The following is a 16,238-nucleotide window of genomic DNA, read 5'->3' as shown; positions in this document are numbered from 1 at the left end:
TGTTTTACCCCATAGTATCCAACTCAAGCCTTCCTTGATGCAAATTAAGCTGCCTTCAATGGATACAGTAAATCATCAATCCCCATCCTCCATACTTCTCTACTCTTTTTAAAGAGGAACAAGCTCAATATTTTCCTCCTATGTCAGGCTCTGAGCCTCCTTTTCTTGTTCTTCCCTAGTCTTTTTCCAGACTCTGTCTGTATCTTTCCTGAAGTGCCTAAAACTAGGTACAGTGCTCTGCTCGCTGTGCTGAGCTCTGAAGAGTAACTACCTTCTGCAATTACTTGACACACTTGGACATACATTCCAGGTTTTCAAGATTACAAAAAACAGCACCACATACTCAGTTTGTTATCTCCTATTACCCCAGATCTTTCCTTCAATATTACTGCTTAGCCAGCTATTCTCCATTTTATATTGTGTATACAGTTCCTTTTGTTAATACAGCTTGGTTTTGTTTAATTTTACATTGTTGGCTTTCAGGCCATTTCTGCAATTTACTGTGATCTTTCTGACACCTAATCCTACCTTCCAAAGGCTGCCAGCCCTTCCACATACATATATTCTGTCACTCTTTCATTACCCTGATGTTTGATGAACAGTACAGAAGAACAGAGCAGCCAGGGCAGACCATGTTAAGACTCCAGATCACACACACAGACAAAAGCATGACGTAATTACTCGAAATACAGTTTTCCAATGAGGAGCTCAACCCCTTCTTAATTTCACCTTTCATTTGCCCAGTTTATGTAAAGGTCATGCAGGACTAGGTCCAAAGCCAGTAGCTTTCTCCATCTGCCAGGGCTGCTGCCGTGTCAAAGGAGAAAATTAAATTGATCCAACATGATTGGTCCTTAAAAATTAACAGTGTATGTCTGTTGTTGCCTTAATTTCCTTTAGTAAAGGATCTGACCATAAGCATCTGATCTTTTTCAGCGTCTTTCCAGGTTCTGTAACTACACTGACCAGCTCTATTTCTTGGTATCTCTAGCCTCCTTTAAAAAAAAAAAGAAAAAATAGGATGGAAGAACATTTATTCACACACACACTCCCTTCATTCACTTGAAAGCTGTGAGATTTCATGATATGCAGAATACACACTGGAGACAACTGATCACTCAAGCACAGCCTCTACAGGCCTGAAGGAGGACACCCCTGAACCCTCACACTACTCGTGCGTCCATCTTGCACTGCTCTCTAAGCAGAAGCAGTGCTGTGCAGCGCACGTGCCTTTTGATAAAATGAGCTTGGGCCAGGAACCTGCTCAAGCCAGGGAAGCGCTAGAAACTGCCTGCTCAGGGTCCCCTCTAAAAGTAACTCTCTATTACCAGCACTCCCCCATCAAACATCCCTCCCGTATCTCCTCTCTGCTCACCCCCGAGACATTTTGGAACAGAGCAAAGACCTGCATTACGAAAACCTTTTCCTCCGTGCCTCTTCGAAGAATCAAATCCCTCAGCAGGCCCCGTGGAGGGGTGGCAAGGGGTGGCATCTCAGCCCTCCCTGGATGCTCCCCCGTGCTGGTTTCAGGCAGTGACACATCCTCTCCCCAGCCCTCAAAACTTCCCTTGTCGAGGACGGCCGTCCCGGAAACTTAGAGAGGTCACCCCAAAATGCTTGCGGGGCGCAAGAGGCCGAACCCTCTTCCCCCTCTCTCCCTACGGCTTTAGCTTTTCCCGCCCTACGGCGACGGCCAGAAGCTTATGCCAGGGGACAACCTAAGAGGCAGGCTGTGGGGAGGAAGGAGAAGCGGCCGGGCCGCCCCGGGCCGGGCCGGGCCCCAGCGCCGGCGGGGCGGGGCGGCGAGCGCTGGCCGTGCGCCGGCTGCCCTCTCCTGGCAGCCCGCCGCCAGAGCGGCCCCGGCCCCAGCCCCGCCGGGCGGGCAGCTCCGGCCCCTGCCCCAGCAGGGCTCCCCCACGCAGCCACACTTAGCCGCTGCACCCCCCTCCTCCTCCCCGGGCTCTCCCGGGTGCACCAGGGCAGGACACGAAGGCCACAACCGAACAGCTGAGCCCCCCGCAACGCTGCAGCAGCGCGCGTTTCAGAAGCCCGTCGTGCCCATCAGCAACACGCACGTGCATTTACAGGTATCTAGACATAACTTTTGCAAAGGTATTATAATCCTTCAGAAAAAAAAAGAGATACTAAATGCACACAAACTATTTACATTTTCTTCTGGTTTTTTGGTTGGTTTGGTTTTGCTGTTTTTTTCCCAGTTAAGATAAAAATCCTCACCCATGCAATGACAGTGCAGCTATGCAAGCGGAAGACCCCAAGCCTCCCTCACCTGAGAGCTTTAAAACCACTTCGGTTTCAAGTTACCTGTGCGCAGAACTTCCCCCCGCCCTCCATAAAACATACCTAAAGCAGGGGACTAATTGCCACAGGATGTTTCGGATGCCAAAGATTTTAGATGGGCTCAAAAACCATTTAGACAAATTCAGTAAAGAAAAATCTATCACAGATGACTTTAAAAAAAAGTTTAAAAATCTATGGCCAGGAAATCCCAAAGCCACGGGATTGCTTCAAGAGTACAGAGGAGGGGAAGTATCACCGAATCTTGGCACTGCTCCCTCTGCTTTAAGTACTTGCTATTAGACACTGTCAAAGCCAGAACACTGGAAGGCAGAGACCTTCTGCCTGACCCAGAATAGCCGCTTTCATGTCCTCAGTAGGATGTAATATCCATCAACAGGCTGTTTTCTCTACACCATTTGGTTTTGGTCCTCCAACCGATCATTTTACAGACTACTTCTAACACACATGCCACACTCTCTAGCATTCCTGTAACTTCAGAAGGGAAAGTCTAAACAAGATGCTGTCCCTCTTGCCAAAATAACTGAGGAGCTTGGGAGTCTCCAAGACTCTTGCAGACATCGGGTAACACTTCAACGGTCAAAAAGTACATTGTGGGAGAAAAAGTGGTCTCCTGGTCCTCTCCCAAGAAGGATGACTCACATCTCCTCTCTTTAACCCCAAGCAGAGATGAGAAATTGCTCGAATCAGAGGACTCAAACATGAAAGGAATTTGTATTACATCATCCAGCCCATTTCCTGCCAACGCCTTACAACCCCAGAGCTTTGGCCGGACTATTCATCAGCAAGGTAATCGTTACTTCCCTTGAGAAGCTCTTTATAGGACTGAAGGAGCTTATTGTCAGGAAGTCTTCCCACATATCTGAATTAGATGCGCTCCTCCTTAACTTCTTCTCATACAACTCTTCTCCACGTGGTTATTTTTTCCTCTCTTACTGAGTAACAGCGAGGCACACATGGGTATGGAGCTCGCCAGAGGTGTTTATGAAAGGGATTCACGGTTCTGTAAGGAAAGGATTCCCTGCCTAGTATTCAGAGAGGCTAGAAAGGCAGCAGACATGAGGCAAAAGGGAAATAAATATACGGCCAGAGTGATCTGTTTTCAGGACTTGTGTCAACTGCAAGACACCATGCTTCCTGTATTATTTAAGGGTTTGATGGTAAGAAATCAGCTAAACGGAAAGGAAATGGGAGATTTGGGGGAACGTGGCCAATATAAGCACAGCAACTTGGTTCAGAGTGAAATTTCAGAAAGCAGGTTTATAACAAGCTCAGTTATTTAGTGGTGTCTGCATTACATTTTTTTCTAATCCCAATTCCTGAATCTTTCCTGCAGTCTCTTAGGGATGTAGTTGGGGCTTGAGAAAATAAGGAACCACTTCTTAGCACTTCAAGTGATCAACCAACTCTCTTACCAAGACAGTTCTGGATTTGGGGGAGAAGTATTACTAGATTAGTCTCGGGAATCTCCTCTTTCCACTTCCAACTCATCCATGATTGTGGACGTGCTTGAACTTCAGTCTGTAACCAACTCCTTCAATTTTTAGCTAAATACTCTGCTCTCTTCTTTCCTTCCCACATACCATTATTTACATTGCTTTTAACCTAACTCTCTCCACTCTGTCAACACTGTTTTACTCTCTGAATGTACTGAGAGTTATAAAAAGTTGGAGGCACTCCAGTAAAGGGTGTCTCAGGAACTCGTCCCCTCCTGCAACATTAAATGCCTTTCCATAGCACACCTTAACTGTCCCACACCCCTTACAGCTTAGGTGCTAAATGGTAACCCCCCCCAGCAGTTATCCCACTAGACACCCTTGAACCCCTCTGCGTGCAACTGCCTCACAGATGCTTCCCATCTCCTGAACAGGTTGGACATTTTTGGCCAGACCGCATTCTCTAAAGCGAAGCTCGTTATTTTCGATGGGATGTTGCAGTTAGGTCAGTAACAGAATGTCCCTTCAGTCCTGTCTAGTACAGAGTGGAAATACTTCACTGCTTGCCTGAAGAGAGGCTGTGGAAGCCAGGAAGCAGTACATTTGGCAGCCTTAACCCTAACTCACCTCATTTTAAACATAAGGAAGATGTTTAGAACAGTTTCCCCTCATTAGCTTGGTCCTATCCCAAATTTTGGGTTGTTTGCCTTCAAGCAAAGAGGCACTCCTCAGAAGCACCAGGAACACCAAGCCTGGTCTTCTCCATTTTATACAGAGGACCTCAGGTGCTTCCTGATCTTTGTCCTGGCTATTCACTCAAGGAGTGAGGTGTTAAAACTTTATTTAAGGCCTTTCTAGAACCTCCCTCTGTCCCTCAGGTTAAGCATTTGTATTAAATACACTCTACTCAAATCAAAAGTGTAAGCAACAAACAAACCAAAAACCCACAACCAACCGTCCTTTCTAGCTCCTGAATAACAACACTTCTACTGCCACAATCCCACCGGTTACCAAGCCAGTTAGTATACACACTAGAGAGTGTATTTTCATGGTCAGTTACAAGCAGGAAAACATTAAAAACCAAAATGCTTTTCAGGAACACTACTTACAGTTTTAAACTCTTGAGACAGGGAGCCTTTGTTCCGAGACCAACAAAGTAGGGCACTGGAGAGACTGTGGTTGGTGCTATCATGGTACAAATAAAAACAAACAAGTGGCCAAACCATTTTCCTCCAGAAGGTCACTTTCTATTTGTTTTATGACAAGAGCATCTCAGTCTGTTAATACCAAAGATATTTTTGTGGATATACTAATCCATACTGAACCACTCAGCTGCTAATCAAGTTGTGGCAATATCCCCAAATTCACGCTTCATCCACGTGATGGAGAAGAGGAAGATAGGTGAAGGAGCCTCAGACCACACAGATGAGAGGACAGAGGTTTCCCCCTCTGAAGTCTCTGCAGAGGTCCCTGCTGCTCACTGCAGAGGGACCACCAACAGGAGCAGCCACCAACTGGAGCAGCAGTGCCTCTGTGCAGCCAGCTCCAACAGGAAGCCTAGTGACCTGCTGTCCTGCCTCCCCATGGGAGCTCACGCCCACCCTTCACATCTCAGGATGAAGGGCTTCCTTGCCGAACTCCCCACATCAAGAGGGACTGGGCAAAGGAAACAAACAGGGGAAAAAAAAGCAACAGGGGAGGCTTCCTGTTCTCACAGACTGCCACCACCGTCATTCACCCAGAGCAGCTTGCAGCCCTGGGGAGAGGAGTGCACACAGCCGCCTGCTGCCTATGATGCCCCAACAGATATTCCAAAGCAGTAAGTGAGTAAAGACCCAGGGGAACAGGCTGACAATTGGAGAGGATTTAACAGCATTTCACCTTAAGCTTGAACTCCATCCGAGGGGATAGTGATAAAGCTGTTCCTAGCAGTTGCCATGGGCACCCACGCTACCTTGGGCTGCAGTCTCATCTACATACATGAGAACAACAGGTCAGGCCTGGTGAGTGCTCAGATGGAAAACCAGCCACCAAAATTAAGCTGTTGAAGGAAGTGCCACTTGTGATACGTAACGATGTTTCCACCACATTAGTACCGAGCCAATGGAGCAGTTTGATGTAAGAGTTGTACTTACGGAAGTACAAGCTTTTAAAAGAGGCTTCAAACCAACATCCTAACCCGTTGTGATAGCTGAGGATCACTTTCCATAACAGAAGAGGTGTAATAGCTCTAACATCCTGACCCAGTTCTGGTGTGTGCAATTGCCTCCCGCTTCCACAAACTCTCTCCTCCTCTCTTCCCTTCAGTGGCAGCTAAACAAGGTGTTCTTGCTCATTTTGCTTCCTGTTGGGGAACAAAATTATTCTGTGCAGCTGCCAAATTCTGCCACAGAAGTGCCAGTATTCAGCAGTCAAACAAATTTCAGATATCATGTCTAATACATTTCAACATGAAAAGCACTAGAGCAATATGACATAGGCCTTGGCTATATATAAAACAAGCTGGCACAGTTAGCATGAAATAGCTTTCTGGAAGCAGAGTATTTATTCTTGATGAGTTTGTCTATATGTAAAAGTTACATCAGTATAGCTGTACCAGTCATTTTCTATGTTGAGACCAACTCATAGTACCTCAGAGCTGTTTGTCACAGTTTGGGAAATGAAGCAAGGAAGTCTCGGTTCACTGCATTTTAGGCAGGTACTCATGTTACAAAAAAAGAAACACCATTTTGTTGGCAGGCCCAACAGAGGGATAAAGAACTGAATAGTCCCCAGAGAATAAGCTCTCCTCACCAAAAGACTTGGTTCTCATCTCGGTTAACAATGTTACACTAACACTTCCCATATTTTCCCTTTACTGAGGGCTTCGTTCCTGTCATCACCATAGCTCTGGGGAAAAGGAGGGGCATCCTGCCATTCCTGTATGTGCATTAGACATCCATGGAGCAAACCTTGAATTCTTGAGAACAGCCCCAGAGAGCTCTCCAGCTCCTTACATGGCTGTAACGCAGTGCCAGTAGTGCAACGCTTCAGCAACAGAAAGCCTTCTCTTTTTAGGCAAACTTACACCATAATGATTTAGCACACGTGCTCCCCGGGCCCTATCACCACAAAAAGTCCAGTAAGCCAATGCTCTGGCAAGGCAGGTGAGGAACAGGGGGGCTGTGCAACAACCCAAAGCTCTGAGTTACCTTAAAGCAATCACACAACACCAGAATTAAGAGGAACACAGCCTTGACATGAACCTGTGAACATTTGCCTCAGTGCTGCTGCCTATGCGTGATGATGACAGAATGCCTAAATATTTGGGAAAGGATACAAAATAAACTTTGTACTGTAGACCTAAGCATTCCCAAATGGCCAAAGTGAGGACTCAAACCAATCACATATTTCGACTGGCAGGAAGAAAAACTACAATAATCTGGAACATCTGGGTATGATTTAACCACTAGAGGGTGTAAAAACAGCATAGTGAAAGGTTTGCAGCCAGCAATTAGTGACATTTAGAGCCTGAAAAAGCGAAAAGGACATACAAACAAGTGAAGGAGTAGGATGCTACGTAAGGTGAAAGAAAAGGCAAGTTATATCCACAGAATTTCTAGCAGGACTACTGTGGTCACACAATGAGATGCCCTGAAAATAAGGTCTGCTTTGCTACTTCTGCTAAGGAAAATAATGTGGTAAAAAGCACAGTACAAGTATTTACAATAAAGAACTGCAATGGGAAAGAGCAAGATACAGAGACTTACACTCACCAGCTCAAATCCAGCTCCTAATCAGAGGAAATCTGACACAATTGCTCCTGAATCTCATAATTACTTTGTTACAGGGTCAGGATTGCTACACATATTCCCACACCAGGTCCTTCCTCCTTCCCTAGTGCAGAAAGGCAAGTGATGGATCAGCCATTGCTGTCTCTCCCACACCAGCCTCAGTCTGTGGCAACAGAGGACTTCTTTCTCTGCTGCTATCATGTTAGAAGCTCCCAATCAGATTAGCTAAAAGCCTTGGAACCTCATTAGTGAAAACCAGACCTGAATTTAAGCTGCTTCATGGCCAAAAGCATGACAGAAGGACAAACACTTACCACAGATCAAGATGCTACCAAGAGCAGAAAAAAAACCAACCTCAGCTAAAAAGATTTTCACATGTATTTGCTAAAATGAAAACATCCAAGTTAAACTGAAGCTGTTTGTCCACTAAGAAGTTTCCATAAACATATTTGCCCTCTGAAATACTTATGCACACTGGCTAATATACATTACTTCCTGTGCTCATCCACAGAGAGCCCTCTAGGGCTGCCTGGGCTGTAATTCTCATTTCACGCCTTGGCTGCTGTACAGCTTTCCATGCCCATCGCCGCTGATCTGCTGACCTGCCAGCAATAGCGGTTCTGGACTTTCAAATCAGAAGAGTTATTAAGGGTTGCGAAAGAGGAAACCTGTGAAGCAGGACATATTGATAGCCACCACAATGAAACACCAAGATGACCCGAAAACACCCCTAAATGGGTACAGTGAACTGCAAAATAGGGTGCAGAGGGTGCCACCAGAATGGAAGAGCCAAAAGCAGATATGAACCGCTTTAAGGATCTGGAACTGGCTCTGCCTCTCAACTTAGCATACCTTACTTAGCCTGGATAGAGTAGGAACACAACTCCCACAGCATCCCAGCGCGTAATATTTATTTGTGCTGGTTAACAGTTTAATATATCCCAGTAGACATTCTGAATAATTTCCTCCTATATGGAAATTCATACACACATTACAACCACCAAAGAATTGAGCTCTTCAATTGCTGAGGCTGCACTATGCTGCACTTCCTTCATAAAAACATCTCCTGTTAAGCTGTTCCTGCATATAACCAGGCCTCATCAAGATATGATGAAAATCACTTTCTTTATATAGCAGTACCTGAGAGTATTAAAGAATTTGATTTTGGTTTTGTTATTTGCTCATTACTGAAATGTGCTGCATTATTGATTTTCTGTGCATGTTAATTTACTGTTACATTGGTTCATACTCTGCTTTGCAGTAGCACTGCAGAACACCGAAAAAAACTTCATTCTAAGAAGGGAGATTTAATGTGTGATGGTTGTATCTTACAACCCATTAAATTTCATTTGTTCCACAGCATCTCCTCCTTCCGTTGCGCAAATTCATCAACTGGGATTTCTCTGTCTTCTGCTAGGAGGCAAGAGAATGCTTACAGATGCAATGCACTGAACAGTATAATTTTTACTGCTGTAGAAGGAGAACGTCCTGAATAGCAGCAAGGGGCAGGGGCCCTGCAGGACTTGAAAGGAAGGTAAGACAAGTTCACAGATACTAGAAACAATCCAATGGGACATGTCATTCCCTACTCTACCAGCAAAGCAGACTCTCACAAAAACTCAGTGTTGTTTTGCTCCCCAGATGCTAGAATTACAGCAATAAGTATAAAACAGGGCCAAGCATGCTCTGGCACTGAATATCTACATTAATTAACGCTGAGGAGATACAGTGGTAGCTTAGGACAAGGATTTTAAGTTACAATGGTTTTAAGAATAAAGAATTTCCTGAGCCGCTGGTTATGTGGATCATGTTTAACCCCTTGCCAGGCACGTTGCCACATACTGTTGCAGGCCATAAAAACATTCAATTTACCACATATATCTCCACAAGCATTCCACAACAGAACAAAACAATTTCCACTCCATAACAAGACAGCCAGGAAGCCGTCGGACAAAACATCCATAAGTGTACAGAGACGCACGCACACACATTTACTGCAGTCAGACTCTTACTTGATTGTCTCTTGCTGGGTATCCATGATAACCTGAAGTCAGAGGCTCGTTCTGCAAGACAAGAAAACAAAGAGTGAATGTAGTGGTCACAAGGAAGAGAAACCAAGGAATTATATGTCTGTCTTAACTCAGCCAAAACCAAGAACCTGCATGAAATGGGGGAAGAATGAGCTAAGATTAAAGTATTCTGCTAACTTCCTATTTTCCATGTAAGCCAATACACCTAAAATTCATTTTCAACTGCATATGCCAAATTGTGCAGAAGGAAAAGAAAAAAAGAAATCAAAGCCATAAAATAAGCATAAAATAATCCTACCTTACCCTCTAATTTCAGTTGTGTATAATTTTTGTAATTTCCCCAAAGAATTTTTATAGGCAAACTTCATTTACCATCATGAAAACTGAACAAAACAGAATATAAAGTTACAGAAGTTTCTGCCCACCCTGCCCAGTCTTGAAGAAATGTTTCCCTAAACGTTAGCCATAAAAGTGTCAGTTTTGTCCTTTTCAAAACTATACTAATAGTTTAACATGAACTTAAAAAGCAGTCAGTGTAACTTCAAACACCTCAATAAGCCTGAGCAATACCTCACGCAGTCCCAACAGGAAATCAATCTTCTAGACCTTCTTCCTTCACCCCAGAAGGGACTCTGAGCCTACATGGTTTGTGTTATTGGCAGCCCCATCACCCTGCTCTGCAGGAATCTATGAACCTCCAACACTTCTGGAATTTCTCTATGAAATTCCCAGACTTGTCTCTATTTTAGCAGTGCAGCGGGGATTAAGATAACATACTTCACGATATTTCCTAAATGTTTATTTCTGCTTCTTAATTTATTTTCTGTTACTCTCCCTCCAACACCTCCTATTTGAAATGAGGAGAAGGCGCTCACACGCACCCCATGCGTGCATCTTTCTCTCCGGGTGGAGGATACACTAAACTAGACAAAGCCTATATCAATTCCACCCCGGTACCCCATCGCATTCACGAGCAACTCTCGGCAGAATGCTAGGAGGAGGAAAGGAGGCAGCCGCCCCCCACAATCAGTTTTTAAGTCTGTTCCTATCTCTTGTTATGACTTGTGAGGAGGAACTCCTAAGCCAGCCCTGCACTTTCTCCAGCAGCTCTTGGGTAAGAGGAGGGAGAGAGAGGCCCAAGGGGAAAACCCTGACAGAACACAGCAAAACAATCCCAGATTGTCAAAAGCAAAGATATTCTGGGCATGAAGCTGACCAAGATGTATGACTGCTGTCAGGAAGAGGTTTTTGTTGAGATGTTTTGGGTTTTGTGCTGGGATATTTGGGTTAAACAGGCCAGCTCCTACCAGAGAGAGGTCTTCTGCCCTACACAGGGCAGTGTGCGTGGCCACTGGCACAATTTCACAGTTTACACAAGAACACTTTAACACAACTTCTGCTAAAAAGCAATGTGCTAATAATTCAATACAGGGACTAGCAATGCTATTTTAAGTTCATATTCGTCCTCCCTCTCTTCCTCTTTACCTCAAACCTGCCCAGGGGATTCTCCATGGAAACTTGCCAGGAAACATCCAGCCTCTCCTCAGGCTGTCATGCTAAAGCTACAGGAACGTGAACAGTATGAGAGCTTCAAAGACAACAAAACTTCTGGCAGCCAGTTTTGGGGATTAACAGTAATTAATTAGGTTCACCACCCTGTGAGTACATTCTTCTCAAATACCAATAGCCAGCAAGCAGGTAAAGCACAAAACTCCACAAATAATACAGAAACAGAAGGAAAGACACAGAGGTTGGAAGAAGCAAGTGGAGACTGACAGCTACAGTACCACGGTCTCACCAAGCTTCTGGGTTTTAACTGCAAACTTAATTAAAACCCAAGCAACATCACGATGAAAATGCACAGCTAGTACTTTTCTCCCCCAGCGTAAGTACATATTATAAGAAAGTACTTTGATAGCTGTTTCTCCCACACACTACAGTTTACCAACTTAGATAAGTGTAATAAATGTCCACCTTGTATCAGGAGATATGGTCTTCTCCTGAAAGACCATTCCAGGTACGCTTTTAACAGTACTTGTACGCACACCTGCAAGGTTAGTACCTCAAACATGCTTGTGTGCCAGTCTCTGTCAACACCTTGGAAACCAGGAGGATTTCCATACAGAGAATAAGGAATGAATGGAAAAGTTACCACTGCAGATACTAAAGATATGGGCAGTGAACACAAGCAGAAAGTTATAATGAAGAAAGGAAAAAGAAATTGTTATCCTGAGGATGATGTTCTTCACATCAGGGACTAACAAAAGGGACTGTCACCACGAGGCTGTGGCAGAAAAGAGACAAAAAACAAACTTGGTGGGATTTCCTGAAGTCAAAGGACCTGGATGCCCAGAAACCACCTCTAGAAACAGAACGGTTTCTTAAGCAGAAGCAAATCAGGAGAGTGTGAAAAGGAAGAGAAAGACAATTACAGAGATCTGAGGGCAGTCCACAGTACATAAGAGGTCAGAAAGAAACAAGAAAAATTGAGGGGGGAGAACAAGAGAAAAAAAACCAACCACACAGCCGGCAACCTCCACTTTGTTTTCTGGAAGATAAACCCCACAAATCAGACTAAAAATGTTTGAGGGTTATGGTTGCATCAGAAAGTAAAAGAAGAGGGGAAAGAAGGTTACATTAGGAAAGCGAGAGTTTGGAGAAAGCAGAGGTTAAAAAGAGGGTAGCAGCTGGAGCATTAGGGTCACAAAAAGGCCAAAGATATCTCTGCCTTTCATACAGAACACTGCCACCAAGTACTGAACTCTTTGCAAAATCCCCGCTGTGTGTATCATTGCTCTAATTGAACTTAACTCTCCAAGAGAAGGCAGGAAGCACCTAGGGAAACTGTCTCCTGCCAATAATCTCCAGCGCTGCCAATTTTACAGGTCACTAATGGTGAATCCGGGGTCTGTTGCATGATTATTCCATACAGAGTTTGCTTTTATTGAAAACTAAGCAGAGTAAGAAGTGAAAGCGTTAAACTCCTGCATCTGGAACAGGACAGTCCAGCAACATCCAGACAGAAAAGCCCTGTTAGTTAGCAGGCAATCTAAGGCAGCAGAGGCCAGGGATACAGTTCAATCTCCTCCTCTGCCTGCACACGCACAAAACTAATCTCACAAAATGGAAGTGAAAAGAAAGAGGGAGAACTTAACACAGATAAACACCCTGCCCACAAACATGGAGGGACCCTGCCTTCTGGCAGCAGCCTGGTGGGAGAGGGAACCCCCAGATAACTCCATCTCTCTCATGGATCCCTCCTGCCAATTACATTTCTCTTTCAATACCAACATGCAACCAGACATTCGTAAAGAAATTGAGTTAGGCAGCACTAGCCTGCAAAATCAAATCAAACTGCCACTGGGATGTTTCATTACTTTGTTTACCACTGAAAGGCATTTCTCAGGTACTAGCTATTTGCTTTAGAGAGGAAGGAAAAAAACTAGAAGCTAATACAGTACATCAGCTTTCTGCAACACATATTGTGATTTTATTCAAACCATATTGATGATGTCATGCATGGGCTTCCACACTTCTGTAGGACGTGTGAGCATTGTGGTTGTACCCCAGTAATAGCCTCTGTGCCAGCCAACTGGATTCAACAGGATGAAAGTCACAACTCAGTCAAATCCACTAAGCCTTTACCCACCGCCTCCTTTACTTCAAATTTCCCCCCTCCTTTAACTTCCTAGCCTTGCTAACACAAGTTCTTTTCCACTAACATTTGCAATAGTAAGGTCTGCCACAAGCTGCAAGCCACAGGTACCGTCTTAGGTCACAAGGTAAACACAGTACAGCCATTTGCAGATGACTCAAGAGCAAAGGAGATGCTCCTGCACTAGCAGAACAGCCAGGCTTTGGGGTCATTGGGTTTTTGACACCTCTCAACTTGTTAATTTTTAACACGAGTTGTCCATAAACCAGACACCAGTAAGAAATGAACAGCTCTGCAGGTGCTATTAACTTATGAAAGGCCACAGTGGACTGGAGTAGAGTCAGTCCTCTGGAGAAAATGTTACAGCTGTAACACATAACGGAAGGTCTGAAAGTCCTCTCACCCTTTTCTTAAAAATAAAACTAAATTTTAGCTTAAAAAGGCAATAATTCTCTTTGACCTAACTTGACCCCAGAACAAATTAATTTTACATCACAGACTCACCATTTTGCCAGACGCAACAATCAGTGAGGCCGGATTAGCAATTGTTTCTTGACAGCCGATCTAAACCTAAAGCCTGCAGAGTAAAACTCCACTGGCAGGAACCGTTAGCTTAGTGAGTCCATCCATACTTCCCCAGCCAGAGAATCAATTCCTGCCGAATCCAAGCTTCAATCTGCAGTGTCGAGTCCTTTTGGTTGCAAAGATAACCTCAGAAACACAACCAAGCAATCTCTCTTCCCTGGGTCTGTGGCATGCCTGCTTTCCTAACGATGCTGGGAAAAGGGGAGTGAAGTTAATGCAATTCTTTAGAGTTTCACAACCGCTGCCCGGCTTCTGAGCAACAGCAGCAAAGCCGACACGAGAACAGCTCATCTGCCTCTGCTGCGGCTGCCCCCGAGAGCTACCAGCAGCACAGCAATCTGGTGGCTTAGACAGAAGTGGCAAGGGAGAGCCCCAGCTCCAGAAAGCCAGAAATCCCTGGACTACACAGAGCAATGAAATAAAGGCGACAAGAAATTACTTGTTCCTCCTGAAAGCAATATGGGATTTTGAAGCAGTGAGATAGCATGAGTTACGTGTTTATCAGAGGCTTGTGCTAGACAAACAGAAGTCACTTCTCTAGAACAGAGAGAATAAGACCTTTACCAAAAAAAAAAAAAAAAAGGCTGAAAGTACTGGCAACTAAGCTGTTATTCTGAAAGTGATGGTTGCAAAAAAGTAAAGCTCGCGAGCCAGACAGGAGTCCCAGCACTGTTCACTGTAGTCCAGTGGTTTCACCATCTTTTTTGCTTTACTTCTTGCACAGCGGGAAAGACAAAAATCCTATGCTTGGAGGAGGGAGGGGGCGGGTCTGGAAAAAGGCATTTTAGTACTTTAACTGTGGCAGAGCACCAGTAAAATTGTAAATGCCTTGATCTTATTATAAGCTACCAAGAAAACAGGTAATTCTTCATTAGACCTTACTTGTACAAATTACTGCATATAAACAAAAAGGCAATATCTGTTTCTTTGTCCAAGTGTATCTGATGCATTCAGTCTGCCTTCTCGATTGTGTGTGCTATCTCACTACCCCAAATTGTCTGTGGATAAAATTAATGGGAAAAGCAGCATCTAACGCTGAACTACCAATTATTAATGAAAAACTGAACTAGAGTAGTTTTTAAATGGATCTTAATGTCACCCTTCTCCCTTGATACTTACCCTAATTTGATATATAGCTCTCGCTAATCACTCTGCAGTTCCAATAACTGAATCTATAGTGTGGGACACTTCCCTTCAGCTGTCTTCACTTTCAATTAAACTTGCTTTTCAGCTTTGGCCGTTTCCAGACGCGCAGACGTCATCTAGCAAAGGACTTCCATTTATTTCCTTCCTTGTTAAGTGTCCTGACATCAACAACCTGTGCTTATAGGGACGCAAGTAACAGGGCTTACATTTTACTCCTCACACATCCCCCCCCCCCCCTTTTTTTTTTAAAGTGTATTTGAGGACTAAAAGCCCAAGATTTTGATAAAAGGCGCCACACCAAGTACACTGCACCCCACTGTCCTTGATGGCAAGGGAAGACGCACACCAGCTGGCAGGGCCCCGGCTTCCCACACCCGCCCAGATTACTGAGGCCACTCCTTGAGGGACGGAAAACCAGAGGTGCTGCCGCCAGCACGATGCTCCGGCCACGGGGTGCCTGATGCCGGCGGCTGGCCCTGAGGGAGCAGGGAAGCACCCACGGGCTCCCTGTTCCAGGGCCTGGCGGCCGGGGCCTGGCGGAGGCCGGGATGGAGGCCCATCCGGCCCCTCTTCCTTCCTGGAATTCTGGCCCTGTTGTCACAGTGATAGTGGCCTCCAGCCCAGCCCCCCCCCGCCCAGGTTTCCCCTTCTCCTAAAAATATAGTGTTTTCAGCAGGAGTCAGCATGATGTCAGACATGTGGGATAGGAGAGCTCCTGTGCCGGGCCAACCGCCTCCTCACAGGGCCCTGGATCCCTGGGGGGCGGCCACCGGGGTTCCCCACCTCCGGCCTCTCACCCGCCCCGGACCCCCAGCACAAGTGGGTCCCCTGAGCGGGAGCCCACACCAGCCCCCAAGGCTTTGCCAGCCCACAGCTCTCCAAAGCCAGACGCCCACCTCTGTAGTGGGGACACGGTACCCCGCAGCCCCAGGCAGCCTGTGACCCTCCGTGGGGCCTGCAGGCCTGCCAGAGGCTCCGTGGGCGGGAAGCCCAGTGACACAGTGAAGACGAGAAAGGAAGGTGATGTCAGATTAATAAAAATAGCCTTCTGCCCTGACCAGAGTTTGAATAGTTTGGAGCAATTAGCTAGGCAAGCCCACGAGGTGGCCAGCAAGACAGAACAGGACAATTCTGGGGGAGGCTGCACCCCTGTTGAACAGAGCCCCCGTAAAGCCACCCAAATGTGTCGGTGTGATTTTCTGTATCTGAAATACATATTTTCTTAACTCCAACCTCCTGGCACTTCTGTTCCAAGAAACCCTATATATACTACAGGAACAATAACTGGTTGGCATAG

At 45.4% G+C, this 16,238-nt stretch overlaps 1 protein-coding gene across 14 annotated transcripts in view; it reads right to left on the bottom strand.

Annotated features, from left to right (window-relative positions):
- RBFOX2 (RNA binding fox-1 homolog 2) overlaps positions 1–16,238 on the bottom strand; it is a 176,093-nt gene that overhangs the window by 129,197 nt on the left and 30,658 nt on the right. For 13 of the 14 annotated variants that reach the window (XM_076338528.1, XM_076338550.1, XM_076338539.1 and 10 more), the window contains exon 2: positions 9,538–9,588. The exons of the other annotated variant lie outside the window; for it this stretch is intronic. In XM_076338528.1, coding sequence (XP_076194643.1) covers positions 9,538–9,588 — 51 coding nt within the window. The remainder of the gene's footprint in view (positions 1–9,537; positions 9,589–16,238) is intronic. 14 annotated transcript variants of the gene reach the window in all.

This window comes from Aptenodytes patagonicus, chromosome 1 (genome assembly GCF_965638725.1).
Source record: "Aptenodytes patagonicus chromosome 1, bAptPat1.pri.cur, whole genome shotgun sequence".
NCBI lineage: Eukaryota > Metazoa > Chordata > Aves > Sphenisciformes > Spheniscidae > Aptenodytes > Aptenodytes patagonicus.
Note: the sequence above shows the minus strand (reverse complement) of the source record. Positions and strands in the feature narration are given on the sequence as shown.